Here is a 24,128-nt window from a genome sequence, read left to right on the forward strand (position 1 = left end):
TGTGTTCATTTAAAGTTCATCTATTCAGGCAGTAAATACCTTATTATTTCTATTGGATGTATTGTCAAACATATTTAATAATTACCAGACATAAACAGAATCCAATTCTTATTCTTGGTATTTATCTACTTTCCTTTGTAAAGATCAATGAAATCACATATTTTAAACATTAATCTGATTGACTGGATATAGTTTTCATCGAGATGGGTGTGCTTATCGTCTGATGTGATGATCTTTACATTTGAAGTTGGCAGTTTGTAAGGATAATCATGTATCAGGGTGATCAATAGAGGGATTGTATTGAACAGAACCCCTTCATGGATTACTGCCTTGTCGTGGCGAAGGGGCTTGCGTAATTCAATGAAGCTATGAGCTATGCCGTGCAGGGCCACCCAAGACGGACAGGTCATAGCAGAGAGTTCTGACAAAACGTGATCCACTGGAGAAGGAAATGGCAACCCACTCCAGTATCTTTGCCATGAAAACCCTATGGACAGTACCAAAAGGCAAAACGATATGACGCTGGAAGATGAGCCCCTCAGGTCGGAAGGCGTCCAATATGCTACTGGGGAAGAGCAGAGGGCTAGTACTAGTAGCGCCAGAAAGAATGAAGCGACTGGGCCAAAGCCGAAAGGACGCTCAGCTGTGGATGTGTCTGGTGGTGAAAGGAAAGTCCGATGCTGTAAAGATTTTTTCTCCATAGGAACCTGGAATGTAAGATCCATGAATCAAGGCAAGCTGGACGTGGTCAAACAAGAGATGACAAGACTGAACATCGACATCTTAGGTATCAGCGAACTAAAATGGACAGGAATGGGTGAATTTAATTCAGGTGACCATCAGGTATACTACTGCGGGCAAGAATCCCTCAGAAGAAATGGAGTAGCCTTCATAGTCAATAAAAGAGTAGGAAAAGCAATACTGGGATACAATCCTCAAAATGACAGAATGATCTCAGTTCGAATCCAAGGCAAACCATTCAATATCACAGTAGTCCAAGTCTATGCTCCAACCACCGGTGCTGAAGAGGATGAAATTGACCGGTTCTATGAAGCCCTACAGCACCTTATAGAACTAACACCAAAAAATGATGTCCTTATCATCATGGGGGATTGGAATGCTAAAGTAGGAAGCCAAAAGATAACCGGAATAACAGGCAAGTTTGGCCTTGGAGTACAAAATGAAGCAGGGCACAGGCTGATAGAATTTTGTCAAGAGAATACGATGGTCATAGCAAACACTCTTTTCCAACAACCCAAGAGACGGCTCTACACATGGACATCACCAGACGGTCAACACAGAAATCAGATTGACTATATGCTCTGCAGCCAAAGATGGAGAAGCTCTATACAGTCAGTAAAAACAAGACCAGGAGCTGACTGTGGCTCAGACCATGAGCTTCTCATTGCAAAGTTTAGGCTTAAACTGAAGAAAGTAGGGAAAAGCACCAGGCCAATCAGGTATGAATTAAATCATATCCCCATTGAATATACAGTAGAGGTGACAAATAGATTTAAGGAATTAGATCTGATAGACAGGATGCCTGAAGAACTATGGACAGAGGTTCGCAACATTGTACAAGAGGTAGCAACCAAAACCATCCCAAAGAAAAAGAAATGCAAGAAAGCAAAATGGCTGTCTGAGGAAGCTTTGCAAATAGCTGAGGAAAGGAGGGAAGCAAAAGGCAAGAGAGAAAAAGAAAGATACGCCCAATTGAATGCAGAATTCCAGAGAATAGCTAGAAGAGATAAGAATGCCTTCTTAAATGAACAGTGCAAAGAAATAGAAGAAAACAATAGAATAGGGAGGACCAGAGATCTTTTCAAGAAAATTGGGGAGATGAAGGGAACGTTCAATGCAAAAATGGGCATGATAAAGGACCAAAATGGCAGGGACCTAACAGAGGCAGAAGAGATTAAGAAGAGATGGCAAAATTACACAGAAGAACTATACAAGAATGAGCTTAATGTCCCTGATAATCACAATGAGGTCACTGACCTCGAGCCAGACATCCTAGAATGTGAAGTGAAGTGGGCCTTAGAAAAGCTGAGCAACAACAAAGCTAGTGGAGGTGACAGTATTCCAGCTGAGCTATTCAAAATCTTAAAAGACGATGCAGTAAAAGTGCTACACTCAATTTGCTAGCAAATTTGGAAAACTCAACAGTGGCCACAGGATTGGAAAAGATCAGTTTACATTCCAATTCCAAAGAAAGGCAGTGCCAAAGAATGTTCAAACTATCGCACCATTGCACTCATTTCTCATGCTAGTAAAGTTATGCTTAAAATCCTACAAGCTAGACTCCAGCAGTATGTGGATAGAGAACTACCAGAAGTACAGGCAGGATTTCGAAGAGGCAGAGGAACTAGAGATCAAATAGCCAACATACGCTGGATCATGGAGAAAGCTAGAGAGTTCCAGAAAAACATCTACTTCTGCTTCATTGACTATGCTAAAGCCTTTGATTGTGTGGATCATAACAAACTGTGGCAAGTTCTTAAAGAGATGGGAGTACCAGAACATCTTATTTGTCTCTTGAGAAACCTATATGCGGGCCAAGAAGCAACAGTGAGAACTGGACACGGAACCACTGATTGGTTCAAAATTGGGAAAGGAGTCCGGCAAGGCTGTATACTGTCGCCTTGCCTATTTAACTTATATCCAGAGCACATCATGAGAAAGGCAGGGCTAGATGAATCAAAAGTTGGAATTAAGATTGCTGGAAGAAATATCAACAACCTAAGATATGCAGATGATACCACTCTAATGGCAGAAAGTGAAGAGGAACTGAAGAGTCTCTTGTTGCGAGTGAAGAAGGAGAGTGCAAAAGTTGGGTTGAAACTAAACATTAAGAAAACCAAGATCATGGCATCCGGCCCTCTCAATTCCTGGCAAATAGATGGGGAAGAAATGGAGGTAGTGACAGATTTTATTTTCCTGGGCTCCAAGATCACTGCAGATGGGGACTGTAGTCAAGAAATTAAAAGACGCTTGCTCCTCGGGAGGAAAGCCATGGCAAATCTAGACAGCACACTAAAAAGCAGAGACATCACCCTGTCAACAAAAGTGCGTATAGTCAAGGCTATGGTCTTCCCAGTTGCAATGTATGGCAGTGAAAGTTGGACCATAAGAAAGGCTGAGCGCAAAAGAATTGAGGCCTTTGAACTCTGGTGCTGGAGAAGACTCCTGCGAGTCCCTTGGACTGCAAGGCGATCAAACCGGTCAGTCCTAGAGGAGATCAACCCTGACTGCTCTTTAGAAGGCCAGATCCTGAAGCTAAAACTCAAATACTTTGGCCACCTAATGAGGAGGAAGGACTCACTGGAGAAGAGCCTAATGCTGGGAAAGATTGAGGGCAATAGAAGAAGGGGACGACAGAGAATGAGGTGGCTGGATGGAGTCACTGAAGCAGTAGGCGTGAGCTTAAATGGACTCCAGAAGATGGTAGAGGACAGGAAAGCCTGGAGGAACATTGTCCATAGGGTCGCGATGGGTCGGACACGACTTCGCAACTAACAACAACAACATTGAACAGATAGTCCAGTCCTCAACTTATGACTGGTTGCTTAGCAATCGTTCAAAGTTAATTTTTTTAAAAAAGAGGGCTTACAACCTGGATTCAAAGTTTCCATGGTTGTACCCTCTGTAGTCACAATTGAACTTTGAGCACTTGGCAACATGGCCATATTTACAGCCATTTGCAACATCTCCCAGTCACGCGACCACATTTTACAACAGTTTTGCCAAAAACTGGCACTTCCAGTTTTTGGCAAAATTGCACCCATAGAAAAGCATTAGTTCCTTTAATGACTACAGCAATTTTCTTTACAACTGCTGCAAAATGGTCATAACATTTTACAACCGTTTTAACATATGATTTTAATGGACAGGCTCCATTATAGTTGTATGTCAAGGACTACCTGTATTTGAGGGTCTGAGGAATGAAAATGTGACAGCATAGAAATGATTGTAGAAATACCATTTTTAAACAAATCCTATTGAACATAGTAGCACTAATACAAAAACCATAGGTATTTAGTTGCTGTACATTAGCATGGTAACACCCAATACATATTTAATCAAAGGAAGACTGGTATTATTAAATGATAAATGTTACTTATGACAGTTAACTAAAGATACTGATATATATCTCACAAAATTATATGGATATCACAAATCAGCATGAGGATTCTGTGGGTTTAAACAAATGTGGAGAGGACTATATTGATATAATACAACCTAGGAATGGCCTAGCTTTAGGCAGTTTTTCCCAAAAATATCTTTTCTGCCTTCTTAAATTTTCTGATTTCAACAGATAATTCCCAATATCGAAGGTAGATCCACATGAGCTTTCCATTTTGATTTTTATTGGTATTTAATAAATTGCTGCAAGAGGTATCATATCTGAAAATATCTTTCAGGCCAGCTTCCAGTTCCAGTTCCAAACCAATTGGATCAGTTGTTGCTTTGGCTAGCATTTTTTTTTCCACTGCCAACCGATGATACCTTGGCAGTACAAGGCTGCAATACATATCCTGCCTTTCCATTAAAGCTTCTTCAAACTCTTTTAATAAAATAGTGGCTTTTCTTTGCCATTGATCTTCCTTCTCCAAGCAGTTCTTATACAAAGCACCTGCAGCACCAGAGTGCTGCAGAATCCGTTTCTCTTGTTCTATCTTTGTGCGCTCTTGTTCCAAAGTTTTTCTTTCTTCTACCAATTTGTAACTCTGAGAGATGAGTGCATTGCGATAACTTAAGGTTCTGTTCCGTTCTTTCTCCAATTCTAATTCCAAGTGGGCAACCATTCTACGGTTTTCTATAATTATGTCATGATATTTAGATTCAAGCTCTTTCTGTACAAAAGACAATTTTCTATAGACATTTCTTTTCTCTTTTTCTATTTCTTTCTTGGATTCTCTGGACCAAATCCAACCTGCAAGACATGAAAATATCATGGTAAATACCAGGACTGCTTTCCAATTTAGTGTGAAGCCAAACTTGATAAAAATTCTGAACTTATTTGAGATAGGACAAACATCAGTTAATTCATCCAGTCTTAGATCCACATTCTTTTGCAGAATTCTGTTTCTGGTCCACACTAAGTATATAATAAAAAGCAAAACTAATATTAATACACCTAAAAAGGGAAGATTCAAAATACTGTCTTTCATGTTTGCTTATATGGGACTCTGGTGAAATAACATCAGTGGAATGAAGGAATAAAGTAGAATCAGACATCAATTAGCTTGTCCTCAGAGCAGGGTAAACCTTAAAACTAGATAACTGCATGGATGGGGAAGAAAATGAGGCTCTTTTAGAATAGTTCTCTCTATGACATTGTTTTCTCTTTCCCACTTTTTAAAAATTGTGTCATAATCCATACTGTAATAATAACACACTGCAACTTATTTTCAATTTTTATTTTTCAATGCTTATCTTTCCATTTTCAACTGTTAATTATATTGCTAGGTTTTTTTTTACTGTAATGTCACTCTATGTATTGGCTTCTATCTTTACATTAGACTTAGTCCACAACTTATAATCATTTATTTATAACTGTTTAAAGCTACGATGTCATTGGAAAAAATGATGTATGACTGTTTTTTACACTTATGACCATTGCAACATACCTATGATCACATGATCAAAACTTCGTAACTGCAATTATTTGCTTAACTACTGTGGCAAGAAAGGTTGTACTACGGAGCAAAACTCACAACAACTATCTTGCTTAGCAATGGAAATTTTGGGATCAATTGTGATTGTAATTTGAGGACTACCTGCAATCTCTTACACATCTTCAGGCTCTTCACTTAATGTTTGTATGTTTTATGACAACACAGATTATTTCCAAAAAGGAGAGGCCGAAATAAAAGCACTAGGGGAAAGTTACATCTGATTTTTGTCAGGTGGAAGTGTTATGTCTATTGCCCTTAAAATTATTTGGTACTGATACTGGCCATCCTGGGTCCACAAGGTTGTCATCTTACCAAGAAGTAGCTGATAGGAACAGAGCTAATTGTCTCCTCATTTTAGTCCATTGTGGAAGAGGGAGGAGGTTCACAGAAGTTTCAGGCTCCTGTGTTTCTGGTTGTGGTGGAGGAAGATGTTGTGGGAAATGAGATGAAGCAGAATTGCAACAATTCTCTTTGATTGGGAAGATTTATTTATTTATTTATTAATTTTTATTACATTTATATCCCTCCCTTCTCCGAAGACTCAGGGCGGCTTACAAGCTTAGCAGTAGCTAAGATGGAGGGAGGGGGCAGGAGAGGTGGCAGTATAAGCACAAATGTCATCCAGAGCTTATGCCAAAATCCTCCAAACTATCAAACATTTCATGTCCAGCATCAGGCAGTTTCCGGGGGAAAAATCAGACACTAAGGAAACATGTTCTAGAACCATTATGAAAATTTTTATTTCTCTTCTGATTCTCACTTGGGACTGGTACAATACACTAAGGGGAATCGAAGACTATATACAGTAAACAATACCTATTATGAGGAGGGACAAACAAGAAATGATGTTTCATTAGCCTTAGTACTGACATTGTTTCAGGTAAATATGATGTCACAATAATCTTTTTCACTAGGGACTTCCGGTGGTGGCGCGGCGCCGAAGATAGCCGTTTCGGGCTGTCCGCTTCGCAGCTGAGTTTTTTCCACCTAAAACAGCGCCGATCAGCTGTTTAGGTGGAATTGAAGCCCCCTCCTCGGGAGAAGAGGAGGGGGTGAGGCCCCAGGTAGGGGTTGAGTTCTCCGGGGCCGCCTGAGCTGAAAGCTTGGGCGGCTGAAGGATTGAGCTCCCCCGAAGCCTGGGTTGCTCCGAGCTGCTTAGCGTCTCTGTTCCGGGATTTTTGGAGCAGAGCCAGGCGTTTGCGACCACCCCTGCCAGAAGGAGAGACTTTGGAGTAAAAGGAGCAGGCAGAGCGGTACAGGAGGTTAAGGTGAAGAGGACTTTTATTCTTACTTTCTAGTTCAATGGACTTTATAAACTTAAAGTGAAAGTGCGCAACAAGTGAAAGTGAGGAAGGATGGCGGCTAAATCTTCCTCTAAAGTTCTTCGGAGTGCGGGAAATTCCCCGGTGCAACAGACATCGTTGCAAGCTTTGCTTCCTCCTGCACCTCCTGTGGCATTGACGCTTAAGGATTTACAAGATGCCTTTGCAAAGCAATCCCAGGTAATGTCAGAAATGCTGGGTGATAAGATGGCAAAGTTGGAGGAGAAATTGGAGAAATTGGAGGAGAGGATGGAAGAGAAGTTTAACGTAATGGAGGAGAGGATGGAAGAGAAGTTTAGTGCAATGAGGGTAGACATTTTGTCTACAGTCGAAAGCATGGCTGAATGTGTGCAACGTTTGGACGAAAAAGTGGAGGATCTTAGTCAAAAGAACTCTATATTAGAAGTAAAGGTACTGGAGAATGAAAATTTAAGGGATAAAATGGACGGAGAATTGAGTCTTGTCCAGTTCCATCAGATGCAGTATGCTATTAGAATCAGGGGCTTAAAAGAGAATCCTAAAGAAGACTTAAAGCAGCTGATTTCTGAGGCTCTGGAAGCAGTATTGGGCCAGCCAGCATCTGAGATAGAGGGATGTATGGATAAAGTTTTTCGTGTAAATTCATGGATTGCAAGGCAGAGGAAGCTACCTAGAGATGTGGTGGTCTATTTTACAAAGAGAGCAACTAGAGATGAAGTTATTCAAGCTGCTTATGATACTAAAGTTGTGGTTGCTGAGCAAGAAGTTCTGGTTCTAAAAGAGATTCCTCCAAAGATTTTAAGGAGAAGGAAAGATTTTGCATTTCTTGTACAGGAACTTAAGCAACGTGATATTAAGTTCAGATGGGAGATTCCAGTCGGATTGGTGGTGATGCATGAAGGTAAAAGATATCGTCTGGTTACTGTGACTCAGGCGCGTGACTTCTACAGCAATGTTTTAAAAGCAACCCCTCTATCACTCTTGGAAGCTGCAAAGGGATTTGGAGAGGGGAAACCTCAAGAGGCTGAAGGTGGACAGACAGAGGAGAATGGTGCTGGAGGGGATCAAATTATAGCTTCATCGGCTGCTGCTGGAGAGCAGAGGTTGACGCGTGCCGCTTTAAAACGAGCAAGACAAGTACAAGAGCAAGACCAGCAGAAGTTTATGGAACTTTCAAAGCGTACTTATAGTGAAGCTGTGGGAGGAGCGCGGCCCAAAGAAAATACAGGGGCTATTGAAGACGTGCTCCAAAACCTTCGGGGCGCCACGCATGGTGACTAAATTTCTAACTTGGAATGTTAATGGATTAAATTCACCACAGAAGAGAAAGAAAGTTTTTCACTATTTAAAACAATTTAAGATTGATGTTATATGTTTGCAAGAAACGCATATTAGGGTTATGGACCAAAAGTATTTATCGAACTCAAGGTTGGGCACGCAATTTGTTGCTTCTGCGATGAATAAGAAAAATGGAGTGGTTGTCTACGTTAAAAGTACTCTAACAGCGGAATTAATTGAAGCAGATAAGCAAGGAAGATATGTTATGATAGATTTGTTGTTAGAAGGTAAAAAAACGCTTCTAGTTGGACTGTATGCTCCTAATCGACAACAAGCTGATTTTTTTAGTTCACTTCATACAAAGCTTACTCAATTGGATTACAAATCGTTTATTTTTATGGGGGACTGGAATGGTGTTTTGGATGCACAGATGGATAAGGCTGGTTCTTTTAAGCGTGTTCCGAGTCATGCCAGATTGCCTAAATCTTTTTTTGAAATGAAGGATGATTTGGAACTGCGAGATATCTGGCGTGACACTCACTTATATGAAAAGGATTATACTTTTTTTTCTGACAGACATCAATCTTTTTCCAGGATTGATTTTATTTTGCTGACTAATGATTTTTTTTCTAGGATTAAGAAGGTAAAGATCTGTGCAAGAACTATTTCAGACCATAGTCCAGTTTGGTTAGAGATTAATAAGGACAATAGGGATAGGCGCTCGTGGCGCGTAAATGAGAACTTGTTTAGAAATCAGAGAAATGTGGAAGAATGTAAACAGCGGATGAAGGATTTTTTTGAAATTAATATGAATAAGGGCACCTCTATGGACATGGTTTGGGATGCTAGCAAGGCCTACATGAGAGGGGTGTTGATATATATGAATAATAAATACAGACGTACTTTGGAAGCCAGAAGGAAAGAATTGGAGAATGAAATTAGGGAAAAAGAAAAGGCCTTAATTTTGAACCCATTGGATGTGAAGACTAAGGAGGTTATTAAGCTATTAAGAGGACAATTTGATAAATTGATGGCTGATCAAGTGGCAACCAACTTGCGGTTTGCCAGGCATAATACTTTTTGCAATGCTAACAAGCCAGGCAGATGGCTAGCTTACAGACTAAGGAAAAAGCAAAGGGCTTCTAATATAGACAAAATTGAACATAAGGGGAAGGTTGTGTTTCAACAGGATCTTATTAAGGTTTACTACAAAAATTTACAAATGGAGTTGATAAAGCCGTTAAAGGAACTGTTTCAGACAATTCAGAGAGGGGGAAAGGTGCCTCCATCTTGGAGAACTGCTTTTATCTCTTTGATTCCGAAGGAAGATCAAGATGTTACTCAAGTAAAAAACTATAGACCGATATCACTTTTAAATACAGATTATAAGATATTTGCTAAGGTGTTGGCTAACAGATTGATGAGGGTTCTGCAACAGGTGATTCATGGGGATCAAACCGGGTTTATTAGTGGTAGGCAAATGAAAAATAATGTGAGGCATATAGTTGATGTGTTAGAGTTTTTGGAAAGGAACAACCAGATTTCTGCGGCGCTAATTTTTTTAGATGCTGAAAAAGCTTTTGATCAGTTGAATTGGCAATTTTTGATGAAAGTTTTAGATAAAATGAATTTTGGGGATAAATTTTTGCAACCAATTAGGGCATTATATCAAAAACAAACTGCCCGAATAATAGTTAACAATAGTTTGACTGAAGCATGTAATATTGAGAAGGGCACAAGGCAAGGGTGTCCGTTATCGCCTTTACTATTTGTGTTAACATTGGAGATATTACTAGTTAAAATACGGAATTCGGAAAGAATTAAGGGTATACAAATTAGAGATCAGGATTATAGATTGAGGGCGTTTGCAGACGATCTGGTTGTTACAGTGACCCAGCCAGAAAACTCTGTTGTGGACCTGATGGAGATAATAATGCAATATGGGAGGGTTTCTGGATTTAAAGTTAATGCACAAAAAACTAAAATTCTGGCCAAAAATATGACAGTATCGCAAAAGGCTCTTTTAGAAGGATTAACTATATTTGAGATTGCTAAAAGGGTCAAATATTTGGGGGTGTTTTTGTCACCCTCTAATACTAAGTTATATAAAAATAACTATGAAAAATTATGGGGAAAAATTCAAAAAGAAATGGAGAGTTGGGAAAAATTGCAATTGTCTTTGCTGGGAAGAATCGCAGCAGTGAAAATGAATGTCCTGCCTAAATTTTTATTCTTATTTCAAATGATACCGGTTCTTAAGAAAGATTCTAATTTGGAAGAATGGCAACGGGGTATCAATAAATTTGTTTGGGCAGGGAAAAGGCCATGAGTTAAATTTAAGATTATGCAGGATACTCGTGAAAGAGGAGGTCTTAAAATGCCCAATCTTAAATTATATTATGAAGCTGCTGCGTTAGCAGGAATAAGTGACTGGATTAATTTGACACAAGAGAGATTATTAAATCTTGAGGGCCATGACTTGTTATTTGGCTGGCATGCATATTTGTTGTATGATAAGAAGGTAGATAATGTGTTTAAAGTGCATATTTTAAGACAGGCATTGTTGAGAGTTTGGAAGAAGTATAGACATAAGTTAGATTACAAGATGTCGTTGTGGGCAATCCCAAAGCACGCAATAGAAAACATAAATGTTGGCTTCAAACATGATGTGACTACGTATAAGGAGATTTTAAGCTTGGAAAGAAATGTCTGGTGTTTGAAGCCGTACAACCTCTTGCGAGATGAGAAGATTGTTCAAACTTGGTTTCAATATACTCAGCTACGGGCCAGGTGGAAAGAAGATCAGAAAATTGGTTTTGCAATGACTGATGAAAATTTGATAAAGCAAATTAGAAATCAGGGTCCAGCACATATCAAACGGATATATCTTGCATTGATAGAAATTGACTCAGAAACAGAGCTTGTTAAGGATTGTATGATAAAATGGGCCCAGAACATCCAAGAAGTTATTACAATGGACACGTGGGAAAAGATCTGGGTGAGGAACGTAAAATTTACACAAGCTCAAAACCTAAGAGAGAACTTTTATAAAATGTTTTATAGATGGCCTTTAGATCCTAAAAAGCTTGCAAGTATGTATCCGAATTATCAGCCAAAATGCTGGAGGTGTGGTGGCGAAGATGCAACATATTTTCACATATGGTGGAGCTGTAAAAAGGTCAAGGCTTTTTGGATAAAAATTTGGTGGAATATGCAGAAGATCTTCAAGCAAAGGATAAAGTTTTGTCCGCAATTCTTTTTGTTGGGTATAATTACAGATGCTACTGTTGTGGACACTAAGTTGATGTTGAATTTAATCACAGCAGCAAGACTTTTAATAGGTCAATATTGGAAGAAGGAGGAACTGCCGACTATAGAAGAATGGACCTTAAATGTTTCTGACCTGGCAGAAATGGCAAAGATCTCGGCTTATTTGAAAGATCATTCGCAAGAACGTTATATTATGGAGTGGAAAAAATGGATTGAATATATCCAGAACAAATATGGGACTAAAAAGTTTCATTTAGCATTTGAATAAGTCTTCCTTTCTATTTTCTTTTTTTTCTATATGAAATATTAGTATTGCTTGTATTGGCTTGTAGTTATCTTATAGGAGCTAGAGAGTGATAGATTTAAGAATTTATTATTGGTAGCAAATGGATGTTTATGAGTTTTTTTTGTTTTTATACCCTGTACTTAGCTCTGGGAAGTCGGGGGGGGAGGGGGGAAAGGGGGGGTAGGGGTAGGGAGGGATAGGTAGGGGAGGGGGAGGGGGGGATTGTTAAAGATAAAATGTATTTTAAAACTTTTCAATAAAAAAATAATAATCTTTTTCACTAAAGTCAAGAATGTTCATAAGTGTCTGAAGAATAGGAACAGGGTACAGTCTCAAGACTAATTATTCTTAATAGATATACCTCTCTCTAAGATCTTAAATTGGACCCTAATTGGTCAGTGCAAATTAGAATGACTAGAGAGATCAAGGAGCAGGAAGGATGTGGGAGGTCTCATTCTTTACATTATCAAAATGGGCTCAATAAACAATCAGAAAATAAAATAAAATATGGAAAAAATATTTTATTGAGTTCTAGACTTAAGAGCTATAAACTGTTTAGACTGAAGACTTTATAAGCTTGTATGGCCATGAATGTAATGTAATGTAATGATATTTCCTCTCCTGAATCCCTGCAACATTTTGCTAGCAAAATTCTAGACAACTGACTATGAGAGGGGAAAAAACTTATTTCCTGTAAATGCTGAGCTTTGAGTATTTTCTTTGATAAAAGAAGAAATAAAAATGCTGTAGTGAATCTTTGTTTTTTAATACTAGAGTAATGATATAGCTCCAGGTTTCAGGAAGCCTAGAGTCTCTAAAATAAGCACAAAATATTTGTAGGATGATTCATTTTTAACAATGGACAAGTAGAATAACTAAAATTTCAAAATAATAAAAAAATTCAAATTTTATCTGAAATTCACTTACGGAAGGCAGCCAGTCCCAGCATTGGAACCAACAAAGCATAATTCCATTTGCTTCCATGATCTTCATTATTTCTTGCATTAGGCTGAATGTTCCAGTTAGGAGGAGGGTTATTTAAATTATTCATAGGCAAACCTTAAAACCAGAGAAAACATACTTATCACCTACCTTTACACTGAGCTATTTAAATTCATATACCTCTACTAGAATTCCGTGAAAAATTACTTAAATCTATGACAAAAAATGTAGGGAAAAATATACTGCTGCCAAATCTGATTGGTCATATCTTTGATTATGCTTCCCCAAACAATAAAAACTTACCCACATCATCAGCTAGTTCCTTTAGCACTTTGGGATACAATTAATATGATCTTAGATTTAAAATCATTCATAACAAAAACACGTGTTTCCTGATCATGTTTCTGTTGGTCTCAATCTTTAGTTCTGCCATTTTATCTATTCTTCATATTTTCTGGAGGAACCAGGGCTGATCCAGGGCTAAAATCAAGTAGGCCAGATTAGAGGCATCAAATTTTAGGGATGACCATTCTTATAATCTATTCAGGGAAGAAGGAAGTACACAAATTGATATTGATATTCAAGGAACAGTTTTAAGAGCAAAATACATTTAGCTGAAGAAAAAAAAAGGGGGGGGGAGAATTATAGCAATTGTCAAATATCAAAAGTGCTATTATTAAGAAAATGGAGCAGAATTTTTCTGCTGCTATGGAGAGCAGAATTATGTCCAATGGATGGATGGGAAGTAGATTTTAGTCAAATATTAGAAAATATTCAGGTAAGGGCTATTAGACTATCTCTGGAAGGATAATCTAGTTTCTTCTCTGAATGTATTTTAGCAGAAATTGAATAATCTTCTTTAAAAGACTATATCATACCTTGTATTAAATAAGGAGGTGGATTAGACTATCCTCAAAGGTTCTTTCTGTGATATACAGTAATTTTATATACAAAAGATTTCCCTAATTCTGATATAGGTATATTTATTTATTTCCTATGAAAATTACCATAATACCGGTAATAGAAAACTGATTTACTTTTGGGAGGTTACTGGAATTCCTAGAAAATGCATTCATAAATAAAACCTCTCAATTTCATATTTACAATTTATAACCATCCTTATGTGTTTTCTCTAGTCATTGGAGGAATTGTAGCCACATGGCCAAATCAGAACTGAAGAACTCATTCCGTTTGTTGAGCCCATTTTTCCCCATATAAAGTCCCAACTAAAGTCCACCATTTAACTGACTACTCTTTAATAAAAAGTTTTGTGGAGAGAAATTTATAGGAAAAACTCTTCCTCTAAGAGAGAGATGATGAAATATTCCTTCAGAGATTTTTGTGTATGTATATAAACACACAAACATGCACCCGCACACAAATCTGTATGATCATTTCAGCATCTGCAAATTTACCAAAACATAAAAACAGTTATTGTACAGTTTTACCATCTTCAGTAAAAACAGGATTAATATGGATTACAAAATTTTCAGGGCCCAGCTGGACTACAGTTCTGTTGACTGCGGTATTCACAAGCCTCCTCTTATTAAATTAACACTTTAAATATAAAAACATGCAAACCCATACCAAAAAATCTTCACGGACATTAAACAAAGGTGAAAAGAAAACCACGACCAGAAGGTCTGGCAAAAGAATATTCCAAAACCTCGGTAACAGCGACTACGCCCTTAGCTATCACTGCGAATGCGCAAGATGCGCACCGTGTTCGTTCAGCTTTTCTTTTTCCGGAATAAAGCCACCTCACTGTGAGGGTTAAAACCATAGAAGACACCAATTATAGAAGTTTTTCTTTTTCAAAAACTCCTTGCAAACGGATTGTCCTGGTAGCGTAGTAGCATATTTAAAGCTTCGGAGCTTTGATAACCTTTGATTTTTATATTTTTTATGGAAACAACGAAGGTCTGAAACGGTAAAACCTAGCCGAACATATTAATTTTGCCTGCTTTTCTCGCACTGGTGGTAGCCAACCAGCACTCTCCGTGGGACGCTTGCTCAGTTAGGTCCCGCTTTCCACACACGCGCTGTAGCGTAATATCCTACCGGGTAGAAATGGCGTTGACTTTGGGAAGGCTGCGGTATTTGCAGCTGTTTTGTAAGGTACGTCCTTGATACGGGCTGGGTCAACTATAATAAATTAATATTTACCATGCGCTTGAGAGTAGGCTCAGTTGGAGAATAGTGGTTCAGGCTGGCGGGATGTGCGACTTTATTGGTTTCGTATATTCAGCCCAGGTCATGAGAAGATATTGAAAGTTTGGTTTCTTTTTTTTTCCTGGTGGCATTCCGCTTTCTAGACGGGAATCGTGTTTCGAACAGTCCCATATTTCTATGCCTTAAATGCCTTAAAAAACAGATACTTATTTTTTCGTCCGTATATTTTCTTGTTGAGAGGCCTGCGTTGAACTTCTTAAAAATAAACGTATTTTGGTCTTGAGATTAAAACATAATTTATTCAGTAACAACTTGCTAATATGGAAATGAGATATCAATTAATAGCCCTGATAAGTAACTTGTCTCTAAAATCTCAAAACAGGGTGAATAGAGATTTGAAGTAATGCAATATATTTGGATAAGGAAAAGGCCTTTTGGAGCAAAATACTATATAAATGCAAGATAGGGAAAGGAACAAAAACTGACACATAAAATAGCAGAACCCACTCCTGCAAACCTAAAAGCATACATGACTACCACACAATCTTGGTAACATAGCATTCCCACATGGGAATATTTTAATGACATACCTATACTTGTGAGTAAAATAGGCAAACGTGCAATATGCAAATAGTATGGCTAAAAACATAAGACCTAGTTTTCATTTAGGAAAGTTATGAAATCATATGTTATATGTTCATTCCTAGGTAATATTTGGTAAAATCAGGTAATAGGTAAAATTAGGTATAGCAAGAATATTTTGGCTAGAACAACATGTTAGCAGAGGGGAAACTGCAGGCTATCATTTATTTAGCAATCATACTTGCATAATATTAAAATGTTTTAGGGACAAGAGGGATTTATTCAAGAAATCTATATATGTATGTTTTAAAGAAAATCGCACCTGTGAGCTGATAGAGCTCTCATTAAATACTTGGATTCAGATATAATCTTTTTTAACAGCAGTAAGTACTTCTAGTGCTAAAGAAACCATGTTTCATTTCTTTGGAGAAATTCAATATTGGGGAATAATTTCAAAACTGAGGAAGCAGGCAAGCTTACTTGTGAGGATCCTAGTCAGGATTGTCCATTGCTAACATGGTAGTTCAAAAAACCTTTTGTGGAGTCATATGTCTTCCTATATATGTGATAGATAGATATAAAGACAGACAGACAGACAGATATTGTTCAGCAACCCATTTGGCTTTCCATTGGGAATTGATATTAAAGTGGTTGGGCAGATGTTGTGTGGGTGACTGGGGGTTTCCTGGATTTGAGTCTTCTGGCTGATAAATGAGGAAGGTTGGCATGCACTTGTAGGAATGAGTTCAAAATTTTTCTGTATTCTTTCACTAGTGCATCTTGGCTTTGTAAAGCTGGTGGTGCTATATGGCACAGAACAGGAAGCCAGCAAGTCAGAGTAGTTTTAAGACATCTGCTTATAATCCTCAAGGTGTTGTTGACTCTTGTGTCTAACTTACTAGTATAGCAGCTGTTAAACCATACAAGGTCATAGTATTCTGGTGCGGAGTTGACAGCTGATGATCTGAGGGTAGCACTGAAGCTCCCCCTTTAGTTCCACATAATTTCTGGAGTATGTTGTTCCTAGTTTTGATTTTTGCTGCCATATTCTTTAGGACAGATATGTCAAACTTGTGACGTCACGTGATGTTGCACAACATATTGGGACAGTTTTGCCATTGCCGGCAATGGGGTGGGCACGGCTTCTGGATGATGCATCTGCCGCACGGGCCGGCAGTTTGACACCCTTGCTCTAGGTGCTTTTTGCAGGAGAGAGTTGATCCAATGTTACTATAAGGTACTTTGTTTAAGTAGACTTTCAGGGCTTCATGTTCTAGTTGTTGAGATGGAAGCACTGTTTTGCTGCTGCTTGGAGTGAGCCTCAAGTCAGTGAAGAATTTTCCGAAGATTTTTGAATAGTAGTGTCAGCCACCTCTATATGTTTTTCTTGTACTGCCATTTTAATTGTTCTTTTTATTAATAAATGAAAATTAAAATCATATTTTTTGATTTCATGTTTTTTGTAAACTATTACACCTACCTGCTGAAGAAAAATTGAACACATATCTTTAGTTTGCCACCTTGAGTTATTTATAAAAAGAATGAAGGCAGGATATAAATAAAAATTAGTCCAATGTCAAAATTCTAATGACAAAAGTATCCTGCACACATCCAGAAGAATTAATTGTACAGTTCCTTACAACTTCATAAGATTATGTCTGCTTTAATAGGTATTCATCTATTTTAGACATATCCAACTCTTGCTTTTTATAAAAATTGGAGTAAAAATTGTGAAATGGCCCATATATGCTGTATAATGTAAGTAAATGAAACAACTCTTTATGTACCAGAGTTTATATAAATAAGAATGTATCTTAGTGAGCTTCCTCCTCTCAAGATGGCTGCTGCTCAGTAAGATTTTTTTCCCCTCCTCTTACCAATGATCTGATTTTACTGCTAAAGCTGGTTCTTTGGCAGTGCTGCTTCCTGGTTTTGAATAGAAGCACTTAGGAGTGACCCAAGATGACATTTGAACAATCATGGTGGACCCAGTGGGGAATGGGGGTCTTGAAGATTCCTATTTCCTTTGGAATTGATTGAAAAACCACTGGACATATCAATCTTCCTATCAAACAATTTTGTTTTCTAAGCATGCCAGAGTTTTAACTTTCACTTTTTAACTATTGTTTTATTTTGCTTTAAGAGTTGATCAGTGGTTGAATGCTGATTTTTTCCCAACCCCTTGCTGGACACTAATTGCTTTTTCTCTTTTTTTCCTTTTGATATATGTTGTTCTGGATAACCTCTGTCTCTTCCTTATGGAAAGCACGGCAACATTTAGAGGTGTATGTGAAGAGACATTAGACTCTCATCATTGGGTTCTGTATTTTTTTAAATTTGCAAAATACTTGGAGTTTATTTCTACTGAATTTTTCTTATAATGTTGGATTGAAATATAGAGATTTTTTTCTGTTCTTTGTTCCCTGATTAAGTTCCACAGATTAAAATGGCTGAATAGTGTCTGAAATCTAAGAAAGAGGGGTGGGGAAATGTGTAGCTTGTTCAAAGAATGTTAGAATCTGAAGATAAAGATACACAAAAGGATCCAGTTCCAGATCAAAGAGATAATCTCACAGCGGAAGAGCCAGCAAAGTGGATTTCATTTGTTGTTCCAAAATTTAAGTCTGCATATTTTTTCAACATTACAGTCTTAGCTGGGAGGGAGGGAGATATAAAGGAATTCCTTTCTTCTACAATGGCGGAGGGAGACTGGATAGATTTATTACAATTAACTGGTAACTACTTCTGCTTCCACTCTAATCGGAAGATAGAACTATTCTGGAGACTGAATTTACTACATTTAATTAAACAACTGACAAGAGATGATATTAAGAAAGAAACATGGATTTTTGACCCCACAGCAATCTATTTATAACTTTTGTGTCACGGCAAATTTTCTACAAATGGATTACAATAACACTTAGTTAACAGAGAGTTTGAAACTTTAATTTTGTTCTGTTTTACTATTGCTTTTTCCTGTTAATTTGTCACTAATATGGAAGACAAGTCAACAAGTTGCAAATAGATTTAGTAGTTTAAAATTTTTGGGAGGGCCTGTTTTGCAAGGGATGGGAACTAATGTAATAATATATTAATCAGTATTCAACTAGAGGGAATAATATGTTTATGTGTGTGTTTTTTTGCTATTTTTAATATTCTGACTGCTTTGTGTTTTTTTTCTTTTTGTCTTGGATTTGGTTTTTGAGTTTTGTATTTTAACTTTGTTCTGAATAAAATAAAATAAAAAATATAAGTAAAATGTATCTTATTGCATATAATTTAGAGATTGTCCCGAGTAGTACATGAACCATATTTGATTTAAATAAAGTGCATCCTGGTTTATCTGTGGTTGTTAATTACCTGTTTAGAAAACATGTTTAGGAAACAAAATCTGATAAAAATGCGAGAAATTCATAATAAAGGAATTAATATAGAACTGCACATCTTACTGCTGCATAGTTTGGTTCCTTTGAAAATTATTCTGGAAATTGACCCGTTGGCAGGGACTACGTATAATCCTTGTTGAACAAATCTTTCTCATATTTTCTCTTTCTGATAACTGCCTTACTTACCTTACCACATATAATTTTGTTTTCCCCTTTTCTCTTCTCTTTGTTTCTATTATAGCTGCTCTTTCCCGTCTCTTTTTGTTGGAAGAAGTGTATGTGTGGATGCCCTTGCATAGTTAAATGTGTACAGTATGCTTACCGTAGGCACATACATATCAATTTTGTGAGTGGAGTCTTTTATTTTATAATAAACCACCTACTGTAATCAATTAGTTATTAATATCAGCATAGTTTTGGTTGTGGCTTTGCCCTTTTTTAATGTGCCATTAGGGAAACTCTCCAGTTGAAGTTGGCATTATTGTTATGGTTTGTTGCATAGTCAGCCAGATATTTAGACTAGATTTGGCATTTTTGTCCACCTATTGAGTCTTTCCTAGGTATTGGGATAGGCCAGGGGTCGGCAAGCTGAAACAGTGAAAGAGCCACTCAGAACCGGTTCCCTCACAAAAGAAAAAACTGGGAGCCGCAAAAAATAGTGCGCATGCACACGCATGCGCAAAACAAGAGGCTGATCAGCGGGTGTATGCGTCTTCCCGGGAGCTCTGGCAACTCTGTAAGGCCAGCCCCGAACTTCACAAGTGGAAATTGAGGGAGATTGCCAGGAACACGAGATCAGCGTTTCTCAGCCTGCGCTGATCTCGCCCTTCTTGCAGTCTCCTCTCTGTTTCAGCTTGCTTTCGGCTACTTTTCTTTCCGGGGATCCAGTCTCTGCCGCCCCCTTCTCTCAACAGCTGGATGCCCTGAAAGAAAAGCAGCCGAAGGTAGCAGCTCTGCAAGTCTCCGCCAAGAGATTGGGGCGGCGGAGGCTGGATCCCCCGAAAGAAGTCTCTGCTGAGACGAGAGAACGGGGTGGCAAGCTGCCGAGAGAATGCGGCGGTGGAGCGCTCCACCGAGAGAATGGGGCAGTGGAGGCTTGCCGCCCATTCTCTTGGCGGTGACTTCTTTCGGGGGATCCAGCCTCTGTCGCCCACTTCTCTCAGCTGGGCTCTGCTGAGACGAGAGAATGGGGTGGCAAGGCGCCGAGAGAATGGGGCGGTGGAGTGCTCCACTGAGAGAATGGGGCGGTGGAGGCTTGCCGCCCATTCTCTCAGCGGAGACTTCTTTCGGGGGATCCAGCTTTTGCATCGCCGCACCGAGAGAACAGCAAGCCGCCCCGTTTTCTCGGCGGAGCGCTCCACCGCCCCATTCTCTTGGTGGCTTGCCGCCCTGTTCTCTCGTCTTGGTGGAGACTTCTTTTGGGGTGGCAAGCCACCGAGAATGGGGCGGTGGAGCGCTCCGCCAAGAGAATGGGGCGGCTTGCTGTTCTCGGCGCGGCAGAGGCTGGATCCCCCAAAAGAAGTCACCACCGAGAGAATGGGCGGCAAGCCTCCACCGCCCCATTCTCTTGGTGGAGCGCTGTTCTCTCGGTGCGGCGCGGCAGAAGCTGGATCCCTCGAAAGAAGTCTCTGCCGAGAGAATGGGTGGCAAGCCTCCACCGCCCCATTCTCTCGGCGGAGTGCTCCACCGCCCCATTCTCTCAGTGGAGGCTTGCAGAGGTGGCGGTGGAGCTGCGCACGCAGCTCTCCAAACCGTCGCTGCCCGTTTGGAGAGCTGCTGCCTTGTCAAACATGGACGAAGGCAGCAGCTCTCCAAACAGGGCAGTGGAGGTTTGGAGAGCTGCGCGCGCAGCTCTCCAAACCACTGCCGCCCGTTTGGAGAGCTGCTGCCTTCGTCCATGTTTGACGAAGGCAGCAGCTCTCCAAACGGGGTGGTGGAGGTTTGGAGAGCTGCGCACGCAGCTCCCCAAACCTCCGCCACCCCATTCTCTCAATGGGACTTTTTTACTCCCACTTTTTTTCCAGAATGGCAGAGGAGGACAGGGAGGATAGGCAGAGGCAGATGTTTGATGGTTCTAAAGTTATCATCACAGGATGTAAGTTGTTACAAGTACAGCTGCCTTTTGCAATTGATTGATGGTGGATTTGTCAGTGTTGATGTTATCTTTCTTTTCAAGCCATCATAAGTGCATTTATCATTTTTATCTGTTGTAGGATCATGCATTGCTTGTTTAAAATGATACACAAGGGATTCAAAATTATTCCATACAGCCAAAACTGTATGCAAACTAGATGACACCCATCGGGTACTTCCAATTTTCAGCAGCTCAGCCCCCAGTAATTCTGCATATGAATGCAACTCTCTACTATTCTTTGCGGAAGCATGGTATACAGTATGACATACAGTTTATCAATATGGAATCTATTTATTCCTGAGGTTTCCTTGGCAGCATCACCTACTGATAATTCTAGTTGTGATTAGCACAATGCCAAACTATAATAGAAGGAAAACGTTCTGACAGCAATTTTTTCACTCCACTTTTACATCCCATCCTCACAGCGGCGCCATCGCATTCCAGAGAAATCAAATATTTTTTCAAATAATCTTCTGTCATCCAATAAGAGTAAAGACATTGTAGTAAGGAATCAAATATTCCTTCTGCTGTTACTTTTTCAAGTTCTACCAAGTCCAAAAACAAATTTACTGGTGAATTCATTCCCATACCTTTGATACAGCATCGAACAAATACTGTGACAGTAGTTTTTTGCTTATTGTGGTTGATTCATCAATTATCAATGAAATTTTTTTATTGGATCAAACAATTTCTTTAACCACAGTTTTCCTCATTCCTTCACTTATATGATTAACAATATATAATCTTAAAGGGCTTACCATTGTGATAGAAGATTGCTACCACCGCTCTAGGGTTTGGCTAACTTAAATCTGCATAGCATAATTAGATTTATTATTGCTACTAAAGCTATGGATTACGTATTCACATTTCCCATGGATTGTCTTCTGTCCATGGGAGGGAAGCTTGGTAGATTCTAAATTTCATAATTTTAGTTATTCCTTTGTGGCAGGGTATATATGAGAACAAGCTGCAAAGGTCTTTAAAAACATCTTTCTCACATATTTATATTTTTGAATCATAAATATTAAATATTTTTTCTTTCCAATGATCCAAACTAATGCTTTAGAAATATAATTTCCAGTTTTAGTTACAGTAAACAAGCAGTCACAATCTTATTCCTATTCAATTTGGCTGATTTTAAAATGTGATGTAAAATCATAAGCACATAAAAAGAAAACAGCAGAAACACCTGCAAATTAACTCAACAGTTCTATACTTAGCAACATTTCCATTTAATCAAAGTCCTTGCTCTTTCCAAATCTATTTCAGGGTTTACTTTCTATATACACAAACAATGGGAAATGAGTTTCTGGGCTGGTTCAAATTTTTTACACATTCCAAAAATTTCAGGTAATGTATCTGTTCCATATACGGTAAATATAAAAGCATGATAGGCTCTGTATTTGTAAAATGGCCGATTATCTCAGTGTGCAGAAACGTGGATAACTACAAACTGAAATTGCAAGCCCTCTCCTTGATTTCAGAGTCATCCTGGTGAGATAGTCAGCATATAAATTTAATAAATAACATTTTTTTTTCAAATGCCCCTATTAGGAATTGAATTTGAATGAAGTTTCAGAAAAGCAAATGTTCTGTGCTGGTGGTACTAAGCTCCCAAAGACCTAGCATGGGATAAATGAATTCTTCCTAATAAAAATAACTTCCTGCCTTTTTCTAATCATCATTTCTTCCCTACAGCAATTAGAAAAGTAAAGTGAAACAAACCACTACTTCCTCCATGCAGGGAAAATTTCCTTGAGTCATACTTGGATATCCTATTTGCAAATAATATCTTACTTACTTAGTAGAGATGGTGTAGTTGGAGAGCAGGGAAGAGTGCAATGTTCCTGCCTTCGCTGCAACATTTGCCTGCCGGGTCTTTTGGCAAGCTCAGCAGCAATTCCTATTGGCTTCCAAAAGCCAATAGCATAGCTGACTGAGGAATTCTGGGAGTTGAAGTCCATGAGTCATAAAAGAGCAAAGCCTGCAATAGGCTTAAGCCAGACATGTCAAACACAAGGCCCGGGGGCCGGATCCGGCCCGCAACGTGGTTTCATGTGGCCCGCGAAGCCATCCTGGAAACAGTGAGGGAATGGCCCCCACTGCCTTGGCCCTGGCCCAGAGACCCTCAGATCTGTCCCACTCCTGCCCAGGCCCCCATAGGCACCCTTGATGAGAACGATGTAGAGCTGGCCACGCCCACCCAGTAGGCCATACGCACTCTAGCCACTCCCACCCAGTAGGCCATGCCCACCCAGGCCATACCCACCCAGCCCCCTGAGGGCAACTGCAATGCTGATGCGGCCCTCAATGAAATTGAGTTTGACACCCTTGGCTTAAGCCAATAGCAGCACAGTTTGTGCAAAAGGTTTTTTGTTTTGTTTTTTGCAAAAAAAAGGTGCCGGAATGCCGTTCTGAGCATTTTATGAGAAAAAAAGCCCTGCATTTGGTATTATCTTTGGTCATTTTATTTCTTTTTGAAGGTCTTGGAATTTTGTAATTTTTCTCCAGTTCTTTCTCTTCCATTCTGCCTTCTCCTGGTATTGCCACATCCACTATGCAAACTTTTTTTCCTTATTGACTGTTACTAAGTCTCAGATGTTATGTGGCAGGTGCCTGTCTATTTAAAATCTGAAAGTCCCAGAGCACTTTAGCTTCTTCATTTCTTATCACTTTCTCTTTTTCATAGTTCCACCAGTTCCTGCTTGCAGTCAAAAGGTATTTTATTGAAGATCTTCCAATGCATCATTGTTGCTACTGTGTCATGCCATTGTTTCTAGTCAGTCTGTGTGATCTTCTTGCCTTTATGGTATTTTCTCCATTGAATTTGGACTCTTAAGATCTTCATTTCATGATATATTTAGTTTTGACCTTCCTCTTGCCTTCAGTGTGCTTGCTATCAGCTTGGAGGATGCACAGATATTTATAATGATCATCTTAACAGATTCTGTCTTTTTCTTTGCCAAATTATCTTCCATGTCCGTGCTTTTGAGTCATTAAACAAATCTTCTTGTGTTGTTATATAGATTGTTTGATGTAGAAAATGCCATCCGTTTGCCATTTTTTTGAAAGGACTAACAAATCATGTCTCTATTTTTC

At 39.0% G+C, this 24,128-nt stretch overlaps 2 protein-coding genes across 3 annotated transcripts in view; one reads left to right on the forward strand and one right to left on the reverse strand.

The window, feature by feature from the left end:
- Positions 1–3,532: 3,532 nt before the first annotated feature.
- On the reverse strand, positions 3,533–14,441 carry CCDC127 (coiled-coil domain containing 127). 2 transcript variants are annotated; one of them, XM_081344825.1, is made up of 4 exons: positions 14,343–14,430; positions 13,059–13,294; positions 12,741–12,872; positions 3,533–4,933 (listed from the first exon to the last, which is right to left on the reverse strand). In XM_081344825.1, exons 3-4 carry the CDS (start codon positions 12,862–12,864, stop codon positions 4,257–4,259), a joined length of 801 nt encoding a protein of 266 aa, XP_081200951.1. In that variant the 5' UTR covers positions 12,865–12,872; positions 13,059–13,294; positions 14,343–14,430; the 3' UTR covers positions 3,533–4,256. The 2 variants fall into 2 exon arrangements, with proteins under 2 accessions (XP_081200951.1, XP_081200950.1); XM_081344824.1 differs by lacking the exon at positions 13,059–13,294 and having other exon boundaries at positions 14,343–14,441.
- Positions 14,442–14,644: 203 nt separating this feature from the next.
- SDHA (succinate dehydrogenase complex flavoprotein subunit A) overlaps positions 14,645–24,128 on the forward strand; it is a 64,877-nt gene continuing 55,393 nt past the window's right edge. Inside the window, exon 1 of the mRNA XM_081344821.1 lies at positions 14,645–14,873. Coding sequence (XP_081200947.1) covers positions 14,826–14,873 — 48 coding nt within the window. The 5' untranslated portion in view covers positions 14,645–14,825. The remainder of the gene's footprint in view (positions 14,874–24,128) is intronic.

The sequence above is a fragment of the Vipera berus genome (assembly GCF_964194415.1).
Source record: "Vipera berus genome assembly, chromosome: Z".
In the NCBI taxonomy this organism is placed as follows: domain Eukaryota; kingdom Metazoa; phylum Chordata; class Lepidosauria; order Squamata; family Viperidae; genus Vipera; species Vipera berus.